The following is a 24,623-nucleotide window of genomic DNA, read 5'->3' as shown; positions in this document are numbered from 1 at the left end:
TCAGGCAGCTGTGACTGACACATGGTAGCAGAAGGCTCACATCACTGCAAATTTAAATTTCGGTGCACTTCTTTAATGTCGTAAAACAACTTATTGGGTGCTTACATTTTACATTACCAAACACAATTCCCTATGGACGGCGGGCCAACCACTCCACCACAGAACTCACTCCTCAGTCCCTGACAGACACCTGGCTCGTTTTCCCGCTTCCCCGCCAACCCCGCTGTCAAACCTCTCCTAGCCCTGTCTCACGGGACAGCCCTGAAAAAAAACCAGGCATTTGTTCCTGCTTTAGCGAAATGGTCAAACTCCTGCCGGGCGAGTTCCGTGGTTGTTTGTCAGGACCAGCATACAAGGGCTTCCTTCACGAGGTTTTCCTCTCGCAGGCAGGCAGGCGGGCGGGCGCCTCGCCGGGACTTTCTCTCAGGCGCGGAGCGGGCAGCCCCGCGAAGGCCCCGCTGTTAAGGGCGGCTGCGGCGCCGCCTCTTTCCTTTTGCTCCGAGCCGCCATTTTGTAGGCACACACGGGGAGGTGCGCCGAGCTCCGCTCGCTGGCCTCAGGTGTCTCCGCGGCTCCGGGTGGCGGCGGGAAGGCGGGCGGGCCGGCTGCGCTGGCGGCGGGGCGGGTGGCCGCCGGCTCCGGCTGTGGGCGGCTCGGCCTTGGTGGGGCGAGGGGGCTCAGGGAGCGGGGAGGCCGCGGCCGTGGCCTGTAGGCCGCGGTGCGGGGTGCCGGGCCGGGCCTGGTCTGGCCGGGCCGGGCGGCTGCTGAGGGATGAAGGGAAGAAGGGAGGGCACCGTCGAGGCCGGTGACGGCGGCCGGTGCAGGCGCGGGGGCGCGGGGCTCCGCCGAGGCGGCGGCACGTGGCAGTGGGCCCGGTCAGCCCCGGGGCCGCCGGCGGGATGTCGGAGGCTGGGGAACGGCCCTGCGCAGGCCGAGCGGCTGGGGCAGCTCCCTGGGTTAGGTCCCGGAGTGAGGACTGCCGGGTGCGGCGGGGCTTGAGCTTCGTTAACGTCCGCGTTGGGGTACAGAGTGCGTGCGCCTTGGCGCTGCTTCGTACGCGCCACGAAGTGCCGGGGCGGGGGGGGTTCCTGTGGCAGTAGGAGACGCAGCTAAAGAAATTGTTACACTCGGAGCACAAGCAGATGATCGCGGTTTATAGTGTGTCAAATGTAATAGTGGCTGATAAATCTTGTAGGGGAGATCTTGCCTTTTGGATGCCTGGTGAGGAGTGGCAGAGGGAGCTGGGCTTACTCGGCCTGGAGCAGAGGTGGCTCTGGGAGGCACCGTTAGGTGTTATCAAGAAGACGGATCCTGGTACTTGACAGGGCACGTGGCAGGAGCACAAGACAACTGGCTTACGACAAAATGAGAAGCTTAGGCTGGATGTAAGGAAAAAGTTTTTCGTCGTAAGAACAGCCAGGCCTCCAAACAGGCTGCCCAGGGAGGCTGTGCAGTAGTCTCTCCATCCTTGAAGGGTTTCAAGGACAAAGCCCTGGGCAACCTAGTCTGATCTCATAGAAGACTCATTGAAGCAGGAGGTTGAGCTAGGTGACTTGCTAGCATCCATTCAAACCTGAGTTACCCTGTGGTCCTATAAATACTGTCTTTTGTGAATGTCTAAGCTAAAAACATTGCTTGAGTTGACCCAGCAATTTGGAAGTGGTGTCGTTCTGAATAGGCTTAAAGACTGGGTTTTTCTGAAATGTCTGAAAATGCTATTGGTCAAATTTTGAGTGAATGAACTAGTAGTTCTAAATAATTTGCATTCATTTTTACAGTAATCAGCCAAAATGACGAACACAAAGGGAAAGAGGAGGGGGACACGTTATATGTTCTCAAGGCCATTTCGAAAGCATGGTAAGTATACCTTGTAGTGAGAACACTGCATTAAGTTATTGAACTGTTGGATGTCAACAGTCCCTAAGTAGCATTTGTAAAACAACAGCTTGTGTCAAAGGATATCTGACAACTTGGGCTAAAAACTGTAGAATGATATGCAGGTAAACTCTCACCTCTTACAGCTTATGTATTGGTATTCTGATTGCTTCACAGTACTAACAATGCTAATTCTATCAATGCTTGAAAATTAATTTGAAGGTGAAGAAAATATTTCAACAGTTATGCTTACTTAAAAGGTACAGTTCATTGCCTCTTAGCAATGAGCAGTGATAACAGCTGTTTTCACAATGAAGTAGTAAATAGTTATAATGCCTTTTCAACTTTTGCATTAGGAATGAGATTAAAGCTGTAATTTTTCCTTAGTTGGATTTTTTTTTTAAAATTGGGAGTGTGTGAAGAGGTAATTAATGCTTGAAAAAAAAAAGATGGCTTGATTTCTCAGTTTTACGTTTTTTAAATTGAATTTAAATTTGAGGCATTTTTAAGAAAAATGTCAAATGCATTGTCTGTGTCCCCCACCCCATTTGGTGTGTGTGTGAAATTGTGAGCTTCCTAAGTATCCAAATTTGTATCTCTTAACAGGAGTTGTCCCTCTGGCTACCTATATGCGCATCTACAAGAAGGGTGATATAGTTGATATCAAGGTACTTTCTACAGTGCTATGTAATTAAAAGCTAAAGCAATGTAATCCTTTACAGTCTCCAGTTTCTTGAGGTGGTCTTTTTTTGTTACTTGGGTCATGTGTGTCAGCACAAGTACCCACTGCTCACTTTTGAAGGAAGAATGGAGTGACAGTGCTGCTGAACGAATAGTAACACTTCAGTGTCACATGCTGTTTTATGTGTTTTTTTAATATATATATATGTGTGTGTATATATATTTTATATATTTGGCTGTGCTCTGTTACTGTGCGTTCAGCTGAAAAAAGTGAAAGATGCCATATCTAATACTCGGGTTGCCGTATGGTGCCTACCAGCACTACTTTCATAGGAACCCTAGCTGTCATTTTAGTGGATGTTCTGTTTTGCCTGATTTGCACCTGCTGTTCAGAAGAGTCATAGTTTATGGTGGTGTAGCTGATAGTTATGTCTGTGTCTCTGTATCACTGTAGGACTATGCTTGAAATAAGTATGTACAGGGATGGTGACTGCAAAGCCACATTAAAACTAGAAACTGAGAAATAAATGTAAGGATACATCATATATATTAATACAGGGGGGAAAAGTGAAGCAGCATTTCCCATCACTTGGTATTTTCTAGAACTTGTCCTTTAAAATCAGCTGTACTTCCAAAATTAAATTGTAGTGAATCTAAATGCCTTTCACCAAGGATTCCTACTTTGTTGAATCCTTTCGTTTCATTTGAAATACAGAGTTTTTGTAACAATCACACAGAAGATGGTGTGTAATTTGCTTGTTTGTTATTTGACTCTGAGAACTGCGCTGTTCAGAATTAACACTTCTTGACACACTGGAGCTTGATGATGACTGTCTCCTGTGATTGCTTGCTGAAAGCAAAGTGATCAGTCATTTCACCGACACTGAAAGCAACCAGAATTGTCATAGCAGAATGTGGTAGTCTTCAGATATAAAATGCATGGTTATAAATTCTAATGTATGAATAAAATAGCAGTAATTTTAAATCAATCTCAGGTAATTTGAAAAGTGTACTTTAAATAATTTCTGAAGGAAAAGTCCTTGATGTTGCTTTTTTTCCCCCAAGTTAAAGTTTACACTTTATTCTTGTTTTACCTCTTAACAGGGTATGGGTACTGTTCAAAAAGGCATGCCCCACAAGTGTTACCATGGCAAGACTGGAAGGGTATATAATGTTACTCAGCATGCTGTGGGCATTATTGTTAACAAGCAGGTTAAGTAAGTAATTAAATTCCATGTATTGAAACTTTGTATTTGGGAAAGTTGATCTGTAATTGCACCCTCCTTTCACTTTGCCAGTTAGACAGTTATTGTCTTGATTGGTCATTCAAGGTGGGTAAAGTATATATCCTTTTTATAACCCAAGCAAATGATGCTCATTTGACTTGGATCCTGTCAGAGGAAACAGTTTTTCTTTTTCTGAGCAGTACTTAAAGTGACATTGCCTAATGGGGATTTTCAGCTGACTTTCACATTGATACTGAAGCCCTTTTTAAATTTTAATTTGTAGCTGTATTCAGCTGGGTTTTGTACAGTTTAGTCAGAAAAGGACAAGTTGTTTTTCCTCCAGTAACTGGCCTGGAGTACAGTGGTAATACAATCCTTTGTTTGTATGCTACAAGGTTAAAATTACATGTTCTCTGCAGCCTTAATCCTAAATTGTTATATATTAATAAACTTTCAGTTATATAAGTTGTATCGGATTTGCATCTGCAGCAATGTATTTTGAGTGATTGCCTTTTAAAGAAAAATTATCTGTTATTGAGCTTATGGAGTTACTCCTGTAAGGGCTGTAAAACTAGCTTTGAAGTAGCCTTTTTTCAAGTGCAGTAGATTAAAAACTCATTTCTTTTCTTAGGGGCAAGATTCTTGCCAAAAGAATTAATGTGCGTATTGAGCATATTAAACATTCCAAGAGCAGAGACAGCTTTCTGCAGCGTGTGAAGGAGAATGAAAAGAAGAAAAAGGAAGCAAAAGAAAAAGGCATTTGGGTTCAACTGAAACGTCAGGTAATATCTTTATTGTAGTTGAGACATTGTTGATTCAGTTCACCGAAAAAAAAAAAAGAGCTAGAACCAAACCAGTTGAGTAAAATGTTGTTTTCTTCCAAAACAACAGTGTGTTATGCTGTAAACTGAGCTCTTTCTGCCAGTCTTTAAAAAACAGCAAAAAAACCCCACCTCACATTAATAAAGCTGCTTACAGTATTCTGAAAACCCCACATCTCCGGCAGATTTTGTTGGAGGTATCTGTTGCTACCACCCTCACTTGGGTTTGCAATCCTTTGCGGGAGGTTACTTTTATTTAAGAGTAGAGTGGCAGCATGCAATGTGTTTGCCTCTGAGCTGTCTGATATGTTTGGTGCCAGTGCAGTTCTGCACTGTTCCTGAATGGAAATTGTATCCTTGGCTATGAACAAAGGGGCGGATCCTTCCTGTGCTGTTGCTAATCTCCAGCAGAGGCTCTGGCTGATTTCTAGGATCGGTGTTGTCTTTAGTTGAGTTTAGCTGCAACAGTTTCTGTTGCAACCCTTTAAGAAAAGAATGAATAACTAGACTTTAGAGAGGAGATAATGGCTGTTGCTTCCGGAACCCCAGGTTACATCACTTCATCATAATTTGGATTAGTAGATTGCAGAGGGTAAAGTGTAGGTTTTTTCATTCAGCAATGAAAGTCAAGCACACTTTCCAGCAAGTCATTTCCCTACTGCTATTCTTTGAATCAAATTTTAAACAGACTAGCAATGGTAGAAGTGCTGTAATTTTTATATAAAAACATGTTAAATGGTTGTTAAAATGAATTTTGTGTAACGTTTCTTTAGAGTTTGTGCCATGAGTTTTCTTTTTTCTTTTTTTTTTCTGTTCACAGCCTGCTCCACCAAGAGAAGCACACTTTGTGAGAACTAATGGCAAGGATCCAGAGCTGCTGGAGCCAATTCCCTATGAATTCATGGCGTAATGCACATTTAAAAAAAAATAAACTGAACATCTGGTTTTGATTGTGGCTGATTCCTTTAGTTTTTTTGAACAGATGCTTTAGAAAACTTTTATTGAAGTTTGTTTATTTAACTTGCCTTACATGGTGCTTGGTCATTTAAATAATCTGCAGCTTTTGATGATCAGTTTAGTCATTTATGTAGACCATAAATCCTGCGAACACTGAAATTTGCTAATGCTTAGTGATGATCATCCTTCTATGATTCCCTAATGAGAGGACATGGAATATTTCACCAACAGACTAAGAGCATATACCAAGAATTGTACAGTGTCACTTGAAGGTTTAATTTTTTTTGTGGGAAATGGGATAACGGGCTTCAGATTTCCTTCATAAAAGCTTTTGTCTAAGAGGCCTCAGATTAATACCAAAGAAAAATTGTGGAAACAGTTTTTGAAAGCAACCTCTTGAGAAGTGGCTGTGGGCAGATTTTGGTGTTTCACCATTGTAACCTGTTAAAGAAGGATTTTTAGAATATCCTCAGGCCAATAAGCATTCTTATGAAATAGTAGCAGGTTAGAAACAAGGTTTTAATTCCAAAACTGCCAGCCTTTGTAATTTGACTTTTATAATTTGAATTAGCTGGCATAGCTGAACACTTGCATTTTGTTTATTGCGTGTCTGTTGAATCTAAACATCTACCTGGATGTTCTAAACATTCGTCTCATCCCATTTATTTTATTGATAATTCACAAAAACCCAGTGCTACCTGCCCAGTGTTTCTTGAATGGAAGAACATCTTCAGCTGACTGCTTACTAATCGAGGCTGGTTTTTGTGAGCTTCGTTTGAAACAGTGTGAAGCTTGCTGAAGAAACTGCTGAAGCTAAACCTGCTTAGCTTTGAACATGCATAAACTCAAATTTCACTGTGTTATAGATATGGATAAATAATGTTACCTTTCTAAGTGTCATGTAAGGCCTTGCTTAGCTACCTCGAGTAAGTGATGTAAAATTAATGTCTACAGGTAGAGAGGGTAAAATACTGGAGAGGGTAGTGACCTCAAGCAATTTGTGGGTATTGACTGTTGAAAACTAGTGAGTAGTCAGTTGTGGGACAGCTAGTACGTTGGGGAGTAAGAAATGGAGAGGTAATGAGGTTTGCTTTTTCCCTTAATTCTGAAGTGCCTTAAGCAGAAGTATCAAACTGTGTACAGATTGTTTATAGATTAAGGTATTAATGTCTGTTTGCATTTACCTAACATTCAATTGTGAATGTTCCCATTCTCATGGAATGTAGTTTTTGGATGTAGAGGTCATTGTCTGGCTTGGCCTGGTATTTAAGGGTGACAGGCTTTAGGCACTGGAGGTTCAAAGTCGTGGTGAGCAGGTACTGCGTTTGAAGTTTCCCCAAGCTCCTGTCTCAGAAGGTGGAGCAGGCTGTATAGTTGGAATGACTTTGGAAATGCCTTGAAGAAGGTGGAACAAAACTTACCCGTCAACAGGCTGATACATGATATTAGTGCTGTATTTTGGCACCGTGTGTATTGGGCATGCAGTGCACTAGCATCTGAAGCAAGGTTGATGAATCTATCTTAACTTTCACTGTTGCAGCTTATGCACTTAGCTTTTAGGATCAAGTGGGGTTTTCTTGGAGCAGCTAGATCTGTATACTGAACCTTAGATCTTTACTAGCTTCTTTGGCTTGTGGATTTCCACAGCAATTGAAAATCAGTACTTGACTCACAAGCATAGTTTTCCATGAGGCTTTGCGTCTGAAGGAGTGAAGTGGGAGGTTTTACTGGGTACAATCTTTCGTGATGGTATTTTAAGTTTTCTTATGCATGCTTGTCTAAGTTATTTTGGTTCTATGTTTGTTTTGTACTTATCTGTCAAGATTCAAGTGGATTAGCTGTAGCATCATGATGAAATGGTTAAACAGTAACTAAAAGTGTTGTAGTTCTAAACTTTTGAATTTATTTTCAACAATTTGGAATAGTAAGACTAGACAGCATGCAGTGGTCTCACTTAAGAGCTGCGTTTCCAGAGGCGCTGTGCATTGCAACAGTTTTCAACTTATTTAGTCTCAGTGTTTTTAAGGTCACTATGCCAACAGTAGATACCTTAAATGCGCACTTGGAAGCTGTGTGTGGGCTGGGAGGAGAAGGAGGCAATGCTTTCCTTTGTCAGGATTCCCAGAAATGACTGAAAATTAAACTGGGTTTGTGTAGCAAGAGAATAGCCTTTTTTGGGTTTTTTAATCTTTGAAAACAAATTAACTAAGATTTAACCTGTCTTGGGTTTATAGATGCTGCCTGTTAGTTGCTGTCAGTGCAGCGGTGGTTTTCCTGGTAATCCTGGGTTTGCAGAAGCACAGCTGGGATATTTACACATCTCGGCATCTGCTACTGAAGTTTGCTTCCCATGTGTTCCGCTGCCCTGTTTTTGCACAGTCCTGACAAAAGAGGGAGATCTGTGAATTGAGAAAAGTTGTTGAAGAACTGCCTGTCAGGACATCTGCAGTCATGAAACTAGTGTCTAAATTGAAATGCATCCTTCTTGATAGAAGAAAATAGTTCTGGGTGTATGCAGAACTCGCAGATTTGGGAGGGAAGGGGGTGATTTTGGCAGTTCAGCCTCTCTGCCCCTCTGGGCGGAGGAAGCATGTTTCCTTACCGTGTTTGGAGTTGCAAGTTCCTCTCCTCTTCAACTTGCTCTAGAAGGGGTTTTACACACCAGACCCATAAGCTGTAACCAGTTCTCTGTGGTCCTGTTCTGAGGCTGTGCCTAGCAAGCAAAACCTTGCAGCGAGCGTGCCAGCTACAGGCTAGGTGTTTCCTCTTTTCATACTGTGACAGAGTTTAATTTTGTTCATTCCACGATGCTTTGAATTGTGGAGAACTGTTGTGAAATCTGCAAAGCTATAGGTTTCCCATATAATTGGACATACCTTGAGCTAGCAGAATTTAGGAATCCCTAGTTTAAAAGCTAGTTTTGCAGAAGTTCAGTATTGCATGTTACCTGTCTTCCAGTCCCCTTCTAGTACAGAGACTTTGTTATCCCGGAGCTGGCGGACAGGCTGTCCTTGTACAACATGTGGAGAGTGAAGTGCTTATGGATTAGCACAAGCTGTTACACTTCAGTGTAGTGCTTTGTGTCCATTCCACAGAGCTTAATTAGGAGGTGGGGGCTGAGCTGTCTCCTTACCAGGTTTTATTGCCTTGAACCATTGCAGCTGCTTCCCTGCCAAAATCTCCTGTCTTCTCTTGGAGAAGAAGAAAGGAAGCCTTCTCCTGAGCTGTCAGCTTTGTCTTTTTTAGCGTACCAGTAACACCGAGGTCTGAGGTTTCCTGAGGGCTGTGTAGGCAGTATTAGTGCTAATCCTGTGTGTGGCCAGGAAGGGTCAATGGAAGGGCAGAAAGGACTGGGGAGGAGGAACCGTGCCTGTGCAAAGGGGCTGCAGGCTGAGGACCCTGGGAGGGAGCAGGTGAAGCGTGTGTGCCTGAGGGGGACGAGGGATATGCAGACACCTCCAGCCCCATTCCTGGGGGGGAGGTGGGTAAGCAGCTGCCATGAGGACATGCAAATAATTCATGTTTGTCTAATCTTCCTGTTGTATGTATCAGATGGGGGAAACAGTCTTGATGTTCACACCCTTGTCCTTCTTGGTGCAATACTGGACTCGGTATGTTCATGATACCTTGTGATCAAAAGGACAGCTGGCATCCCAGACACAGATGCTGTGCTGGGATGTCCTGACTGGTCCAGAGGATGCCAAGAGCTGTGCATAGACCTGCCAGAGACTGCGATCCTCCCTGTCGCAGCACAGGCAGGGTAGGTTCCCCCTGTTCTTGCAGAGCCTGCAAGGTGCCGTGGGTTCCTTGTAGTTCGGGGTGTGTAGTGGAAAGATACGGTTAAACTGGATGCGTCATTGTCTGGGTAGAACCTCATGACTCGGGTGTGAGTAGTGTCTCCCACAGTGCAGGGGGCACCCTACTGCTGCAAACGGGAACTCTCCTTGCATGGGAAGAAGGTACCAGCAGTCCCTGCAATGCTGAGGGTGGTGGTATGGAAGACAGATTATGCGCTTTTCGTGTCCATGCATCTACCTCAGTGGATGTACTACCAAGGCCTATGTAAGAATCAAGTTGTAGCTGCTGGGGTTTACTTAGTCATAACCATCCTTGTTCAAGCGTTGGGTAGGGACATCGCTCCCATCAGCAGCACTCATACAGCTCAGGAAACCAGAAAAAAAAGCTCTGGTTGAGGTTGCTGATTTCATTTTCCACTATTTGGAGGAAGAGGCTTTGGGTGATGGCCTCTGGGCCCTCAGTCACCTTTTTGTCCATGCCCACTCCAAACGGTTTAGCCATTGACCAGCAGGAATTGGGGAGTGTAAGGAATAGCTGCAGTCTTGAACATGGGCTTGTGCTCCTGAAAGTTCATAGGAGAGTGGTGAAGCCATGCCAGCTCACAGCAAAGGTTCTCACCAGTACTCCTCCACATGGAAAAGCTTTGTGCCTGCTGCTCATTCTCTCACGTGGTCCTGCCAATCTTAAGCCCAGAACTTCTACCTGACTCCCAGGAAACCACTGTGCATTTTGTTTCTTAGAGGAGAAGGAAGCTCCGGATGCTCTCATGATGTCCTTCCTGCTGCAGCCACAGGAGAAGCTGCTTACTCCCTCCCCCAAAAGTACCTGCCGTTGAATGTTACCAGAGCTTGGAACAGGGAGGTGGGTCAGGCTGCACTATGGTGCCCTGGGACTCCATGTGAGTGGGACTGAGAGGTGTTGCTGTGGGAAAGGGGAAAGGGTAGACCATAGGGATGGTGGCATGGGCCATCTGCATGGGATGGGTGAAAGTACAACCTTGTGCTTCCCAAGTAGGACCTCCAGCCAAGAAAGGAAAGGCTCCTTAGAATAGCTGTGAGGCCTGTACATCCCAGGCAGAGCTTGGTCTGCAGAACAGGAGCAGCTAATCTGAGCCCCAACTGTTTAAACCTACTGAACTGCTCCTGTTGCACCAGAGTAGGTGTTGATGGAGAGACAGCCTGTTGCTCCCTGGAAATTAATTCCTTTGCAGGGTTTCCTGCCTGGGTTTGTGCAGTCATCTCTGTGCTTGGCCATCACAGTTTGCCCTTTGGGGGTGGTCTCAGCAGTGAGTGAGGCAGCATGAGCTCTACAGCTGCCCAGAAAGGGGGAGCTCCTCAAGTTTTGGGGACAGTGGTTGTTGAATACTACTGCTTTCACAGCTCAGTGCCTGCGACTCATCTGCCTGGAACAGACTCATTTCAGTAGTGTTCTTCCAAGGGCATGCTGAATGTACTCTGATAGCTCTTTTGTAAAGAAATGTATAAAAATAGCCTGTGTTGGCACTGTGAGCGAGGCCAAAGACAAGTGGTGCATGACAATGGGAGCAGATGATAATAGGATGAACCTCTGGAAACCAAAAGCTTTTAGTGATACAAGAGAAATCTTGTTTATCTAAAGAAAAGGGCTCACTGGCATGATGGGAAGTGAAGTAGAAATTTTAGAGGCAATCAGTTTTTGAGGTTAAAAGTGTCCTTCATGTTACCATAGAGGTTCTTAGGCACTAAAGTAACACAAATAATCAACAGCACTTCTTCCACCGTGCTTCTCCACAGGCACTACTTTAACTGATGTTAATTAGCATGATGTTAACTACTGTGAAGTATGTCTAACCCTTCGGCAAAGAGCAGTGTAGAATCGTTATCAGGTAGAACACTTCTGGGGCACCCGGGGAGAATCTTTAAAGAGGGCAGAACATGGTTTTGGGGGGCTGGCCAGTCCTCTGGCTGCTGCAGGGTGCAGAGCCCAAGCTAAGCCTCTGTTCCCTGCTTGAACTCTGTGCCCATGGGAAGCAGGGAGCAGTTCTTCCCCATCCTTGCCTCCATGGTGCTGAGGGTTGATTTTCCTCGGGAGCACCTTGGCTCTGGTAGAGCAGAGCTGGTGATGTTATCCTGGTGCCCTTGTTCTGAGTTTTCATGTCACTAGAGGGACTGGGGCTGAGAATGTCCAAAGAAGCACATAATAGGTCAGGTACCTGTACTCTGGCATGGATGAAGGGAGAAAGTAAGAGGGAGGACAAGAGGAAAGTGAGGAAAAACAGGACTTCTTGTCATTGTGTGCATCTTCCAAGAGCTGTATCGAAGGGGAGAGGGAAGGTGACCAAGAGCAGCACCATTGCACAGCCCTGCTACTGCCAAGGTTCAGCTCAGCTGCCTGCCTGTGGGTGTCCAGGGCCACCTGGGGTGCCCTTGGGCATTAGCCCCACAGCCGGGGTCCAGCAGCTCCTGCGGTGGCTCCATGCCTCCACGGTGCTGGGCTGTGAGACCACTCCACTGCTTTGGAGTACTGACGTGCTGGCATCTTCCATGTTATTTCCTGCTGGCTTGTGCTATCTCCCTGATAATAATAAAAATAAAGCAGCCCCGGAATGGATTATTTATCTTGTAAACACACACTTGCAAAGCAGCACGCTGCAGAAGTGGTTTTGCAGGATCCAGGGCAACGGTTTGCAGAGAGACTGAAGCATCCACACAGCTGTTTGCGGGTTTGAGGCTTGTTTAACGGCAGCCTGTGGTGGAGCCTTTCTTCTCTAAAACTTTCTTCCACTTTAAAAACCCTCGGGGCCTAAATCCAGACCTCAAGGCACTGTGGACCACTTTGGTGTCAGGGCTGGCTGTTGCTTGATCTGCAAGCTGGGATTTCAACACCGGCTGTGGAGGGGTGTATCCAGGTGTGGGAAACAAAATAGTTTTTTGAGGTAAAATAATAAATCATTTCCTCCTTCTGTGCCTGGAGTCCCTCGCTGCAGGGGGAGTGCATAAAGCAGGAGCCTGTTGCGGTGGTGGTCGGGGCTGGTGGGGTGCGGAGGCGCACCCTCCCCAACCCAGTGAGACCCGAGCTGCCGTCCACCCGCCTCGGGCGAGGGTGATGCACAGCGGGGTGCTGCGGCGCCTGCCCCCCGGCCGGGGCTGCAGGCCGGGCTGTCCCCCACCCCCGGCACCTGCCCCCGCTGGGGGCCACCGCACACCGGGGATGGGGAGCTGGGGAGGAAGGGGCAGGGGTACGGCAACCGAGGGGCGAGCGGGGCACCCGGGGCACGGCGGGGGCTGGAGGGCCGCGGGGGGGCCCGCGGGCGGCCCCGCCGGGGAGGCGGCCGGCCTGGGGGCGGCGCAGCCAATGGGCGCCCCGCGCTCTGCGCACGCTGCGGGGCGGCCCCGCGCACGGTGCGGCCGGCGGAGCCTTTAAAAGCCGAGCCCGGCTGAGCGGAGCCCAGCCCGGCCCGGCCTGGCCCAGCACAGCACAGCACGCCCCAGCCGAGCGGAGCCCAGCGCAGCCCGGGCCAGTCCAGCCCGGCCGAGCGGAGCCCAGCCGGGCCGAGCCATCCGGCCGCCGGGCCGCCCCTCCCATGCGCCTGCCGAGCATGTCCCAGCCCTTCCTGCTGGCGCCCATCGCCGAGTGCGCCCCGGGGCCGCCCGGCGCCCAGGTCCGTCTGGCGGTGCTGGGCGCCTGCGGCGTCGGCAAGAGCGGTGAGTGCGGGAGGGGGGTGTCGCGGGGCTGTCCGCCCCCCCTTCCTCTGTCTGTCTGTCTGGCCGGCCGGCCGTCCCCCCTAACGCGGCCGCTCTGTGTTTCAGCGATGATCGTGCGGTTCCTGACGAAGCGGTTCATCGGGGACTACGAGCCCAACACAGGTGAGGCGGCGGGCGGCGGGGCGCGGCGGGGACCCCCGCGGCCGCGGCTTGTGCCTGACGGCTCTCTGCTCCCCAGGCAACCTCTACTCCAGGCTGGTCCATCTGGAGGGGGACCATGTTGCCGTGCAGATCCAAGACACGCCGGGCTGCATCCAGGTACGGAGATGCTTCGGATCGATCGGTTCTCCTCTGCCACCTAAAGGCTCAGCTTTTGAGCCCCAGCTTCCTACGAGGCTAGGCTTAGTCTCCTAAGACGGAGCTCAGGCTTCCCTTTGGACCCGTTTAACGGTGCTGTCTATGATACAGGCTTTATGCTTTCACGACCCGATGCCAAATTTGTCCTCTCTGTCGTACCGCAGGTGCAGGAGGACTGTGTGCAGGTGCTGGACTCCCTGTCCAGGTGTGTGAAGTGGGCAGAGGGCTTTCTCCTGGTGTACTCCATCACAGACTACAGCAGCTACCAGTCAGTCCGACCTCTCTACCAGCACATACGCAAGGTCCACCCAGATGCCAGGACTCCCATCATTATCGTGGGGAACAAAGCAGACCTCCTCCACGCCAGGCAAGTACAGGCGAAAGAGGGACTACAGCTGGCAAATGAACTGGGCAGCCTGTTCTTGGAAATCTCCACGAGTGACGACTCCCGAGGCGTCTGTGATGTTTTCCAGTATCTTTGCAAGGAGGTCAGCAAACTACAGCATGCCGGCAGCATGGACAGGAGGCGGTCGTCCATCATCCCTCGGCCCAAATCTCCCAACATGCAAGACCTAAAGAGACGTTTCAAACAGGCTTTATCTTCCAAAGTCAAATAAACCCCCCCAATGAGATCCTGTGTGACACAATAGACTTTGTTTTTGTAAACTAGTTAATAAAAATCTTTATTTTTTTACTAATGCCAGCAGTATGGAAGTAAGTATGTCGAAGCTTGCGATTTCCTTGCCGTTCTGTCTTGTTTGACTGGTTATTTTTACAAAAAAAAAAAAAAAAAAGCTGCATAGCAACTAAATAGAGGTAGTTGGAGAAGAGGATTTTTGCCAGGAGGTTTTCATTCCATTTCTGTGTTGGGCTGGGATTTGCTGTTTTACTCTGCTCAAATGACTTTTTTGGAGCCTTGCTTTCCTGTTTGTAAAATGGAAGTGATGATGGTGTAACACTCACCTGCCTTTATAAAACACTTAGAAAGCCTTTGATGGAAAGCTTTATATGGAGAGAGAGGAAAAAAAGAAGTTCTATTAAACATGAAAATATAAAACTGTCTGTAAGAGTTCTGAATTATAATAGGATCACTTTCCTCCCTCAATGACTGCTGTTTTGCTTGCACCTGTAATCACCTGAATGATGACAAGCTGTTAGGAATGAGTCCCAATTTCTGATGTGCTTTAGAGGTCTATGGCGCAGAATTAATCTTCTGAGCCCAAAGCATTTAGCAGGAGGGTTGAGTGTCTCCTACAGATTACTGTGGGACAAAGTGCTGAGTAATCCGCAGCAGAGGAGTGTGTGGGATGGCTGTTGCTTTCTCTGGAGATGTGTGATAGGAAGGACTGATGTGTAGGTTTCCTTTACAGAAAATAGCTACATTTAAAAGGAATCGTGTCTTTATTTTCCCCAGGGCAATTTTGTAGCCATGGGAAACAGGCTAGACTTTTCACCCTTATTTCACATAAGCTCTACACCATATTAGAATGGTTTTTACTAACTGTTTGCTGGATGTCTAAGCATGGAATGTGAGTTTTGCACTTCAAATATGCCTCTGAAGTATGTGCATTGTGTTGGTAAAAAAATAAAGCTCTGCTCCATGCTGAGTAGAAAGTGTGCAAGTGGAGTAATCTGCGCAGGGGGAAACTTGCTATCGCCACTCATGCACAACTCCAGTAAGATATATTTTTTTATTATTATTTTATTTTCATAGGTTAAGTCCAAAGACCCTTTTCTTCTTGCCTTTATTAGGAAAGGCAGGCAACTGCTGCGTAAGTCCCTTGTAGTTAGTGGGCAGTATCTGTTTCTTCTGACCCCTGGGACTTGAAACTTTCTGGGACACCTCTAATCCTGATCTGCAGATGAAAGTCTTCATGGTGGTAGTCATCGAGGGAAGGGTGACTGAGCAAGACGATGCTCTGCAAGGAGGCATTGGAGGCCTGTTTTAGCGCTGGGTAGGGGTGTGGGATGCCAGCAGCACTATTCCCCATCCAGGGCCACGTGCACAACATCAGTCTGGGCATGCTACCTGTACATCTCCTCTCTGAAGGCCCTGTGCTGCCCTACCAAAGGGAGTGGGAGAGCTGAAGGGGGGCAGCTCCAGACCTGCAGGACCAGACTGAAACTGGGACTGCAAACTAGGTCCAAAACTTGAATTAATGGAAGTGCAAAAGCACAGTGACAGCCTGGACAAATAAAAGTACTCTTCAAAACACATTTTAAATATTTCTTCACTGTGATAGTTGTTCTGCCAGGCCCAGGGCTATGGGCTGGGGTCTCAAGGGGAGCAGGGGGACGGGGTCGATGAGAATGAGTACATCCCTGGCAGACTCGGACTCACCCCACAGGCTACACGCTCATGGGGAAATTTGAAGGGCAGTTTGAAAAATCACAAGTGGGATACTTATGCAGCATTTCACCATCCTGAAATCAGGGATAACATTGTTTTCAAGATAAATTACCACCCTGATGCAGTTTTGGTAATTTTTTAAACTGTAGCTTTTGTCTTTGGAAATGATGAAGCTTGACTTCCTACTCATGCATCCAGTACAGATTTTTATTGAGCAAGTTGCTAAAGGTATCCACCTCATATGTGGGCACAAAATACACTAAAAGGATGGGTGATGTGTACTGCAACTCTCTGCACCATGGTAATCAAAGGCCAGGTGGAAAAGAGCAATAGGCACCAACCTCTGGTGCCTCCCGCTGCCCCCCTCTTGAGCCTTTAGAAGCCACTGGCGGCTGTCTTGGCTGTACGGTGGTGCAGGGGGAGAGTTTGGGCAGGAGGCTGCTGGGCACATGAGGGGGAGAGATGGGCAGGAGGAGCAGAAGGGTAAATACAGTGATTTTCCCCATCTCTCTCCTATGGGGAGAACCTAAAGAGACGCCCCTTGTTACATAGGCCCTTGTATGTTCAGGTGGAGGTGCAAACCTTCCCGTCCCCTCTCCATGCTGTCGGGCTGGCTCGGCTGCATGCCGGGAGCAGGATGAGGCCCCTTGGGGATGTAACGGGGAATCTATTGGCTAAAGCATCCACATGGCGGGGAGGGAGGGCTGCTCTGACCTGCCTCCAGTCTAAGGCAGCAGCTGAGCTGGGGTGTTCTGGATAACGCTTTTGGGTACAGATACCTAAATTAGGCATTTAAGCTGTTTGTCAGAATTTGCCCCGGCTGGCACAGATTTACCTTCACCCAGAAGTTTTCAGCCCGTGCGACCCTGAGCTGGCAGGCAAAGCACAGGAGGAGCCCGCTGGCTCCCAGCTCATTTTGCCCTGGCATTTTCTTCAGTCCCGGGTGAGTGGACAAAGAGGGGCACATCGGGGCAGGGAGGGAAAGCCATCTCTCAAGTGTTAGCAGAGGAGCTCCAAAGCCTTGTTTCTCTTGGACCATGGCCACTTGCACCCTCCCTACCAAATACTTGCCATCACCAGTCTCTAAGCCCTTCACCTGGAGGCCAGGGCGGCTTCAGGAGGGTAAGTGGGGCATGGCCTGGCCTTTCTCCTTGATCAGAGGAAAATATGCGTCTGCGTCCTTCCTCCCACCACCTCCGCTATGAAACAGAATCACAGCAATTTCCCCTGACAAGACGGATGAGTGGGTTTTCAGAAGCAGGGACGTGTGCAGCATCACGCACTATTATGGCTGCTACTACATCAGCATCTCCCCCCTGTTGGGCTATTTTGTCTAGTTATCTCCCAGCACTGAAATCATCCAGTAATGCTTTAAGACTTCATGAATTTCAAAATAGCTGCTGCCATCAACCTGTTCCATGCGCTTCAGTTCAGGAGCCACAGATCCCTAGACAGAGATAGGGATATTTTCTTCAACAGGCTTCAAGGATGTCCCCTTGCTTTCTGCCCTGCTCGAGCAGCCTGGACCCAGGCTGCTTCCTCGCTGCCTCCTGGCAGGGCGCAGGCTATCAGCACATGCGATGGTCGGTGCCGCAGGTCCATTTTGTATTTCTGTGGTTTGTTTGGATGAAGGACTGTGGACAAGATGGACTGTGGACAAGAAGGACCACGTTCACACTGGGGGCAAGAGCTGGGTTCCAGCTTCAGACAGGGAGCAAAAGCGGTCGAGGCTCGGATGGACAGACAACTAGAAACAAATATGCATCCCATGCCTGGACCTCCTATAAAACTAGTTTAGTCCTGAGGGACTTCAATAGCTTTTGGGGAAGCTGCTGTTTATTTAGGAAGGTCTGAATAGGTTCAGAATAAAGTCCTTTAGGGAAAGTTGACCTTTTGTGGCAGTTGTTGCACTTGGCACGTGATCGTTGGCTGTTCACACCAGTAAGACAACAGGATCTCTTCAGTTGCTCCTAAAGCCAGGATCTGAAGCCACTTGTCCTTCTAGGAGCAATATCTCCAGGGGCGATGCTGTTGCTGCATCACTGCACTGAGGTACCATGCAATCCTCCAAAGAGCTGTCTTCCTGAGAAACCTTCAGAGTGACATCCCTGAAAAGCTTATTATGAGTTAGAGCATGGCTCACAAAACAGCAGCTCAGCTTGGATTTTGGGTAATTAGCGACGATTCAGACTTCCAGAAAACCCCACTGATTCTCAGACTTGCTCTTCCACTGCTCTCCTCTTTCCACCTATCTAAAAAGGAGAAAGCAATGCCTTTTTACTGAAAATGTTTTTCAGATAACTGTTTTTTATGAGGTTTTCTTACTACATTCATTGCTTGATGCTCTTGACTGAAAGAAGCATAAATACTTATTGTGACTTGTTATGCCAGTGTACATTGTGGAGCATAACCAGTTATATACTATCTTCCCACACCACCAAAAGAAAAATTAGGATATAGAAATTGAGCATCCATTTCACTGGCCTATGATACTCGATTTACAACTGAAAAGTTACGTAGTAAAGTTTGCATAATGATTATAGAGCTCCATAGATGTTACAGCTGCAGTTTTTAAAAATGCACTTGGTTGTTTACTATCCATGCTTTCCTTCCTGGACTGAAAATAACCATCCATAGGAGAAATCCTCCCCCAGAGGCCCTCATGGTGTGAGCTGCTGTGTATAGGTGGCTGCTTTAGCCCCATGCCTCATCCTCTGGGCTTTGCTGGATAAGTGCTCGGGCAAAGGCATCTGCCCATGTGCCTGGGTTTGCGGGGCCACGGTTCAGGGAACTGTATTTTGCTCTTGATTTGTGCACAATATTGCCATTAAAATGTATCTGTCCAGGAAATTGCGCAAGGTTATTTAATAGTCAACTTGCATTACTGGGAAGCAGTAATTAATTCTTAAAGCTGGAATATCTCTCTTCTAAGGTATTTGGCTCTTTCCCCATTACCAAAAATATCCTCTTCTCAGGTTTCAAATGGTCCTTGTAAACATTTCATAGTAATTTCCCCCCTTGGGATGGTAAGCCAATATCAGCAAATATTGTTTCTGGGCGCAGCTCTGAGAAGGGGGGACTAAATTCTCCCCCGGCTGGGGCAGCAAGGTGAATTACAAACTCCGGTCCTGCAGCTGATACTTCCTTCCCCTCCTGCAAACAAATCCCAGCGCAGGCAAAGCGACGCTCCTGCTGTCTGGGGCTCACAGCCCTGAACCCTTCCAGGAGCCTTTAAGAACACGGTTTGATCTGAACCACGTTCAGCAACCAGACTTCCCACTGGTACTGTTTCTTTTGATACTAAGAAGTCCAAAGGTCTCTTTAACCCTAAGAGACAGAACTGGCAGAAGCCTGAGGAGTGCAGAGATCATGGAGAAACCGCAGCAACAGCAGCATGGTATCGGCAGCCCCCTAGGACCTGCAGCAGCTAAGGAGGTGTTGCCTACCTGTAACACAACAGCAGGCAATAAATATGGATGCGATTAGGCTGATTTGGGTGAAAATAGATGGGTTGCACTCAGCTGCTGGGAAGGAAAAGGCCTGGCTGCCACCCTGTGATGTCCAGTGCCAGTGATGGGGGCAACTGCTCCCCCAGCCCCCGGGAGTTAGCCCTGGGCCCTGCCCAGCAGCTGCGGGGACGCCCCTCACCTGAACTGAGACATCTCAGCAGCTTCTGAGCAAAGCGTCCTCTACAGCCCATGAAGAGAAGGAGGCACATCTGACCATTTTGCTCCTCCACAGGGAGGAACCACCCTGGGTGAAACCCCCATCTTGGGCAGTGCCTCCCCGGTCTGTGCACCCCAGCAATGAAGAGACAAGTCCACGGTCCAGATTTACAGTATTTCATCATTCTTCACCGTCTTTAAGCAGCCACATTTCCTCCACCTGCCTCTGAACTGAGTTGGGAAAAAGCTGGCCCAGGCTTTAGACATGAAGTAACCACTCCATCAGCACAGGCAGGAGTGACATTTGAGGATTTTATACCAGAACTATGATTTTTAAAAAATTTTTAAAAAGGGTAAACCCTTTCTCTCACCCTTTCATGTCTCAGGCAGTGTATAGAGGCTAAAACAGAGAGCTTTGCTTGGGTTTATTGCATTCTTCAAGGTGCCCATTCAAGTGACAATGTCCCCGCAGATCAAGGGTGCTTAAAACACAGCACTGGTCAAGAGGAAATTTTTCCATCTGTCCAAGTGTGGCTCAGACATCGCCTATTAAAAGACCTCCTAATGGACCATTTCGTGGCTGTTGCACAGCAAGGCTTTGGCTATTATTTAGAATGTGTGGATGAGCTACAGCACCTGCTTTGTGCTAGAGGCTCCCCACCCCTTGGCCACCCAATGGAGGGAAAGATGCCGTATCATTTCAAGGAGGACCTCAAGAAAGCACTGGTTTTTCTGGAGTGAGCACAAGCAGGTGCAATTCTGCAGGTGGGTTTGACTCCATTTTCCTTTAAACAGGTACCAGCAAGTGATTTGCTATTAAAAAGGTATACAAAATGTCATATCTGGAGGTTTATGTAGTTTTCTGGCACATAGCAAATGGATGCAGATGGAGCATGACTTCTGGAGTCCCTTTAGTATTTAAATAGGAAGATACAAACGTAAGAGGTAGTCTGAGTCTCAGGTGCCTATCTCATGCCAATGATCTTGGGGTAGAAGAGCCTATATAGAAATAAGGGCTATTGATAGGAGGCAGAGGTCTGTGCTAATTCAGGCTCATACCTTGAAGATAAAATACGAGTCTGATTGTTGAGGTACCTGCTAATTTTAGCTCTGGTTTTGAATAATGGAATAGCGTTATTAGTCTGATGTAAAACTGTCCATATTTCTCATGCAAAATTGCCATCTCAGTAGTGAAACAGCCTACTTTGATTTTGCCTAGATACTAAAGAAAAGCGGACAATAAATATGCATGCAATTAGGCTAATTCGAGTGAACAAAGAGGTGATGCCTAATATAGCTAAAATTCCAAGAACTCATGCATCAGATGCAATGAATTGTTTTCCCTGGCTTTTGATTGATTCAGGGATTTCTGAGCAAGCTTGCTTAGAAGATGTTATAGTCCATTTGCTTTTATTAATGAGATGTTCAGATATGAAGCTGGTAAAATATAAGCAAGACCTGAAGAAGAACTGAGTTATTTTAATCTGGGCAATGAGCTGCCTTGTTGCCTGCATCATCCCCTTGCACAGTAAGGGGAAAACACTGGAGGAAACTGGCACTTTCATGGGTCCACCTCCACGTGGACACAGCACAGAAGGAGAGGTAAGGAGAGGTCACTTCTGCTTCCCACCACACTGTGCAGACACGCGCCTCTGAGCTGTACAAAGGAAACTGATAATTATACAAGCTTCTTACTTACCTGGAGGTAACATGGTGGGCTCCACCTCTCACTGCTTATGCCCTCCCTGGTCTTCAATGTCCTGCTAGGAGGGAGCTGAGCTGCGGGACGTGACTTACAGCCACGGGGGAGGCTTCCCCTGGCAATCGACCTTGAGTTTCCACAGTTGTGCCTATGCTGCCAGCTGAAAGAGGGCTGGTGACTAAATCCTAGCCCCAAGGCCCTGTGGACTGGTCTGTACCCACTCTGCTTACAACTAATTGTCACTAGATTAGCCAGGTCTACATGAAATAGCATTCAGTCCTGGGTCTCTTCTGGGCCCTCTGGGATACTCAGGTCTCTAATGACAGTTTTTCCCCTTTTTTTCTCCTGCAGTTCAAAATATCCAAAATGATATGAGAGCTGTGTTTGAGCCCATGAGAGTGGCATTTTTATAATGCAATAGAGGCTTTGCGTTGCATGCCACGAGGTGTGGCATGAGGCTTGTGGAGGCATTTTAAGGTGCAATGCCCAATAGGGTCCTGTTAAAGGTTGTGTGGGAGGAACCTAGCTCCACCCTGTCCATGCTGTCGTTTGGGGACAACTTGTGGGAATGAGCTGTTCCCAGAGTAGTGCCTGCGCACTGGTTTGGAGGGAGCTGGGGGGGCCACCCGAGGCAGAGCTAGGCAGTGAGCTGTCAGCTGGAGTGGGTGGTCAGAGGTCCACCACAGAGGTCCACTCCGTGATCCTCCTTCAAGCCCCCGAAAAGTGAAGACCAGGATTTTTCTGTATAGCTCGCCACTTATGTGGAGAGTTTGGCTCCACTGTCTTTGTCATTCCCCTTCATGTAGGTGCAGGCTAGTTTTAGACCTCTCCTAAGCCACCTCTTTGTCAGACTACCCAAACCCACGTCCTTCAACATCTCCTTGCAGATCAGGTGCTCTAGGCCACTGACCATCTTGGCAGCACTCCGGTGGACTTTCTCCAGTTTCTCAATGACCTCTTGAACTGGGGGTCCCAACATGGGACAACATTTCTGGGGCAGCCTCACCAACACTGAGTAGAAAGGGAATAATAACTACCCTCTGACTGCCAGTCACATTGCTCCTAACGCATCTCCAGTATATGGTTCGCCCGATTCACATTAAATTCTCACTGAAGTCTCTTAGTAAAGCCCAGGTCCTTTCCTGCATGGCTGTTATGTAGGCAGTAGGATGCCATCCTACACCAAAGCACAGGGTTTGCACTGGTCCTGTTGAACTCCGAGAGGTTTCTATTGACCCAGGTCCCAAGATTCTCAAGGTCCCTCTGGATTGAAGCTCTACCAGCTCTGCCAAATGGAGATGGATATCATTGCTTCTAAACTATTACCATCTGTAAATGTGCTGAAAGTGCCCTCTGTGTCATCAGCCTGGTGACTGATGAAAATATTGAACAATATCAGCTCCCATGTCATTCCCTGGGGTCCGCTGTTCATTACTGGCTGCCAGATGGCCCATTACAACATTGATTACTATTCTTTGACCTAATGGTCCAGCTAATTTTCAGTCCATCTAACAGTTTGTTCATCCAACTCATGTTTGCTCAGGTTTTGCATGAAAATGCTGCAGGAGACCTTTCAGTTGTCAGAGCTGTCCCTGATCACCGAGAGTTTCTCATGATGGACAGCAGCCGTGAAGTCACATCAGCACCCTCAGGTGAATCCCATCTGCTCACCTGGATCTGAATACTTACAGCTTCTCTTGGCAGACCCTCATTTATTGCTCCTGCCATTGATTGTCGCTCTCCTTCCAAATCATGCTGGACATGTAAGGTGTGAGAAGAGGCTCTGCCAATGAAAACCTATGCAAAAAAGGCATTGAATACTTTGGTCTTTTGCTTATCATCTGTCAGCGGGTTGTCTCTCCCATTCATTAGTAGACCCACAATTTCTCCAAATTTCTTTTTGCTGCTAACATATGTGCAACATCCTTGCAAGTTTGTCTTTGCCCCTAGCCAGTCTAAGCTCCAGCTGGGCTTTCTCCTTTCTGATTTCATCTCAGAGTGAATGAACAATGCTTGCGTGCTCCTTTTTGTTACTTGCCCATGTTTCCAATTGTTGTTATCTCTTATTTTGCATGTCAGTTAATTGAGAAGACACTTGCTTAGACAAACACCTGGTCTTTCTGCACAAGGGGATGGTTTGCTCCTGAGCTGTCATTTTCTTACCCCCTTGGGTGACAGTTACTCTTCTCTGACCTCCCATGCCTTCAGCTGGGCTTAGGGTAGCAGGTCACAAGCATTCCTCCTTGGGATCCCACCTCCAGATTGCAATCCCCCATCCGTTTGCACTTTGGATCCATGGCACCTGCTCAGATCTCACCTCATCTCTGAGAACCACAGGCTTAGTGCTGAAGAGTCCTCCTGCCCTCAGGCATTGCTACAGCTCAGCTCCCTCTCAGCAGAGCTTGTCTTCTCTCCTCCACATCAGCTGTAGAGAAGACAAGAAGTAATGGATCTAAGTTGCAGCACAGGGATTTAGGCCAGAAATTTGGAAATAATTTCTAAGAGTCTGGACAGTTAGCTCTGGAAGAGGAGCACAGTAATCCCATAAAATCTCACCCTTCAGAATTTTTAAGAACAGTCTATGTATATATATATAAAAGAAGAAAGAAGAGGGCAGTAGGGTTAGGTGTTCCTGCTCTGGGGCTGGCAAAGCTGGACAAGTTCCTGAGCCCTGCTCAGCCCTGGCTTTCTGTCATCTCTTCAATGTACCATCTGCTTTGTTCAGCTGTGAGTCTCTGCCTATTTCAGCTCCTTTCTCCACATGACAAGGTGTTCAAGGGTCCTCCCCAACCCTCCCATTTTCCTGGCTAAAGAAATGCATTTCATTCCTTCACTATGAGGGGCTCCATCTCCTCATGGCTTGAAACACAACGGAGCCACGCAAGTGGGTGCCTGTGAGAGCACGAGCTCCTTGGAGAAATGGCCCGTTACCCTCCCCTGGGGAGCTGAAGGCTGCCCACCGACCTGTCAGCTGGCCTTCCCGGAGCACCCAGCGAAGCGTGGGGAGGGTGCGCTGCAAGCGTGATCTGAAAGAATAAATTGGAGTCAGTTTTCCCTTGGCATGGCTGCTCTCAACTGGTGTTGGGATTACTGCTGGGGGGATGGATCCAGCACCCTCCCTCTGACCGCTGGGGCAGCCATCTCGGGGGGAACCCATACCCTCAAGGTGACCATCAGCTGTGGCTTGGACACTACTGAGGAGCATTTTTAGATTACGCAATTTAGAGAATCACTCAGTAAATACCAGCAGAAATCTGGTATAATTGTCATAATTTCCACTCTCAATAGTAACTCCTTTTTGGTCTCCCCATGTCGAAAAGCAACAGAGCTGTGGTCTGTGGTCCTGTGGTCAGGACACTTCCTCCATCTCCAGTTCAGCAGCGTATCATGGAAACATTGAACCACTTCATCAATCATTATCAAAAGTGGGATATAGGTCTCTGTACTCGCTGGAGAGGAAAGCCCTGGGGCTCCGGGTGCAGCTCGGCTCCCCAGGGGAGGCTCCGAG

The 24,623-nt window shown here is 47.6% G+C and overlaps 2 protein-coding genes and 2 non-coding genes across 4 annotated transcripts; all 4 read left to right on the top strand.

Moving 5' to 3' along the window:
- Positions 1-411: 411 nt before the first annotated feature.
- Positions 412-5,553, top strand: RPL21 (ribosomal protein L21). Its single transcript, XM_072850443.1, has 6 exons — positions 412-560; positions 1,779-1,857; positions 2,482-2,543; positions 3,661-3,773; positions 4,414-4,564; positions 5,424-5,553. Exons 2-6 carry the CDS (start codon positions 1,791-1,793, stop codon positions 5,511-5,513), a joined length of 483 nt encoding a protein of 160 aa, XP_072706544.1. The 5' UTR covers positions 412-560; positions 1,779-1,790; the 3' UTR covers positions 5,514-5,553.
- LOC140646733 (small nucleolar RNA SNORD102) lies at positions 3,374-3,448 on the top strand. Its single transcript, XR_012040539.1, has one exon. It is a non-coding gene; the product is annotated as a small nucleolar RNA SNORD102 (small nucleolar RNA).
- On the top strand, positions 3,833-3,965 carry LOC140646748 (small nucleolar RNA SNORA27). The gene has a single exon (XR_012040553.1). It is a non-coding gene; the product is annotated as a small nucleolar RNA SNORA27 (small nucleolar RNA).
- Positions 5,554-12,767: 7,214 nt separating the features above from the next.
- RASL11A (RAS like family 11 member A) lies at positions 12,768-14,030 on the top strand. Its single transcript, XM_072854860.1, has 4 exons — positions 12,768-13,041; positions 13,147-13,203; positions 13,280-13,359; positions 13,563-14,030. Exons 1-4 carry the CDS (start codon positions 12,921-12,923, stop codon positions 14,013-14,015), a joined length of 711 nt encoding a protein of 236 aa, XP_072710961.1. The 5' UTR covers positions 12,768-12,920; the 3' UTR covers positions 14,016-14,030.
- Positions 14,031-24,623: the final 10,593 nt, after the last annotated feature.

The sequence above is a fragment of the Ciconia boyciana genome, chromosome 1, assembly GCF_034638445.1.
Source record: "Ciconia boyciana chromosome 1, ASM3463844v1, whole genome shotgun sequence".
NCBI lineage: Eukaryota > Metazoa > Chordata > Aves > Ciconiiformes > Ciconiidae > Ciconia > Ciconia boyciana.
Note: the sequence above shows the minus strand (reverse complement) of the source record. Positions and strands in the feature narration are given on the sequence as shown.

Coding starts and splice junctions, on each gene's coding strand:
- RASL11A (XM_072854860.1), top strand. CDS start 12,921: ATGCGCCTGCCGAGCATGTCCCAGCCCTTCCTGCTGGCGCCCATCGCC. Junction 13,204..13,279: donor GGACTACGAGCCCAACACAG/GTGAGGCGGCGG, acceptor TCTGCTCCCCAG/GCAACCTCTACTCCAGGCTG. Junction 13,360..13,562: donor ACACGCCGGGCTGCATCCAG/GTACGGAGATGC, acceptor GTCGTACCGCAG/GTGCAGGAGGACTGTGTGCA.
- RPL21 (XM_072850443.1), top strand. CDS start 1,791: ATGACGAACACAAAGGGAAAGAGGAGGGGGACACGTTATATGTTCTCA. Junction 2,544..3,660: donor GTGATATAGTTGATATCAAG/GTACTTTCTACA, acceptor ACCTCTTAACAG/GGTATGGGTACTGTTCAAAA. Junction 3,774..4,413: donor ATTGTTAACAAGCAGGTTAA/GTAAGTAATTAA, acceptor TTCTTTTCTTAG/GGGCAAGATTCTTGCCAAAA.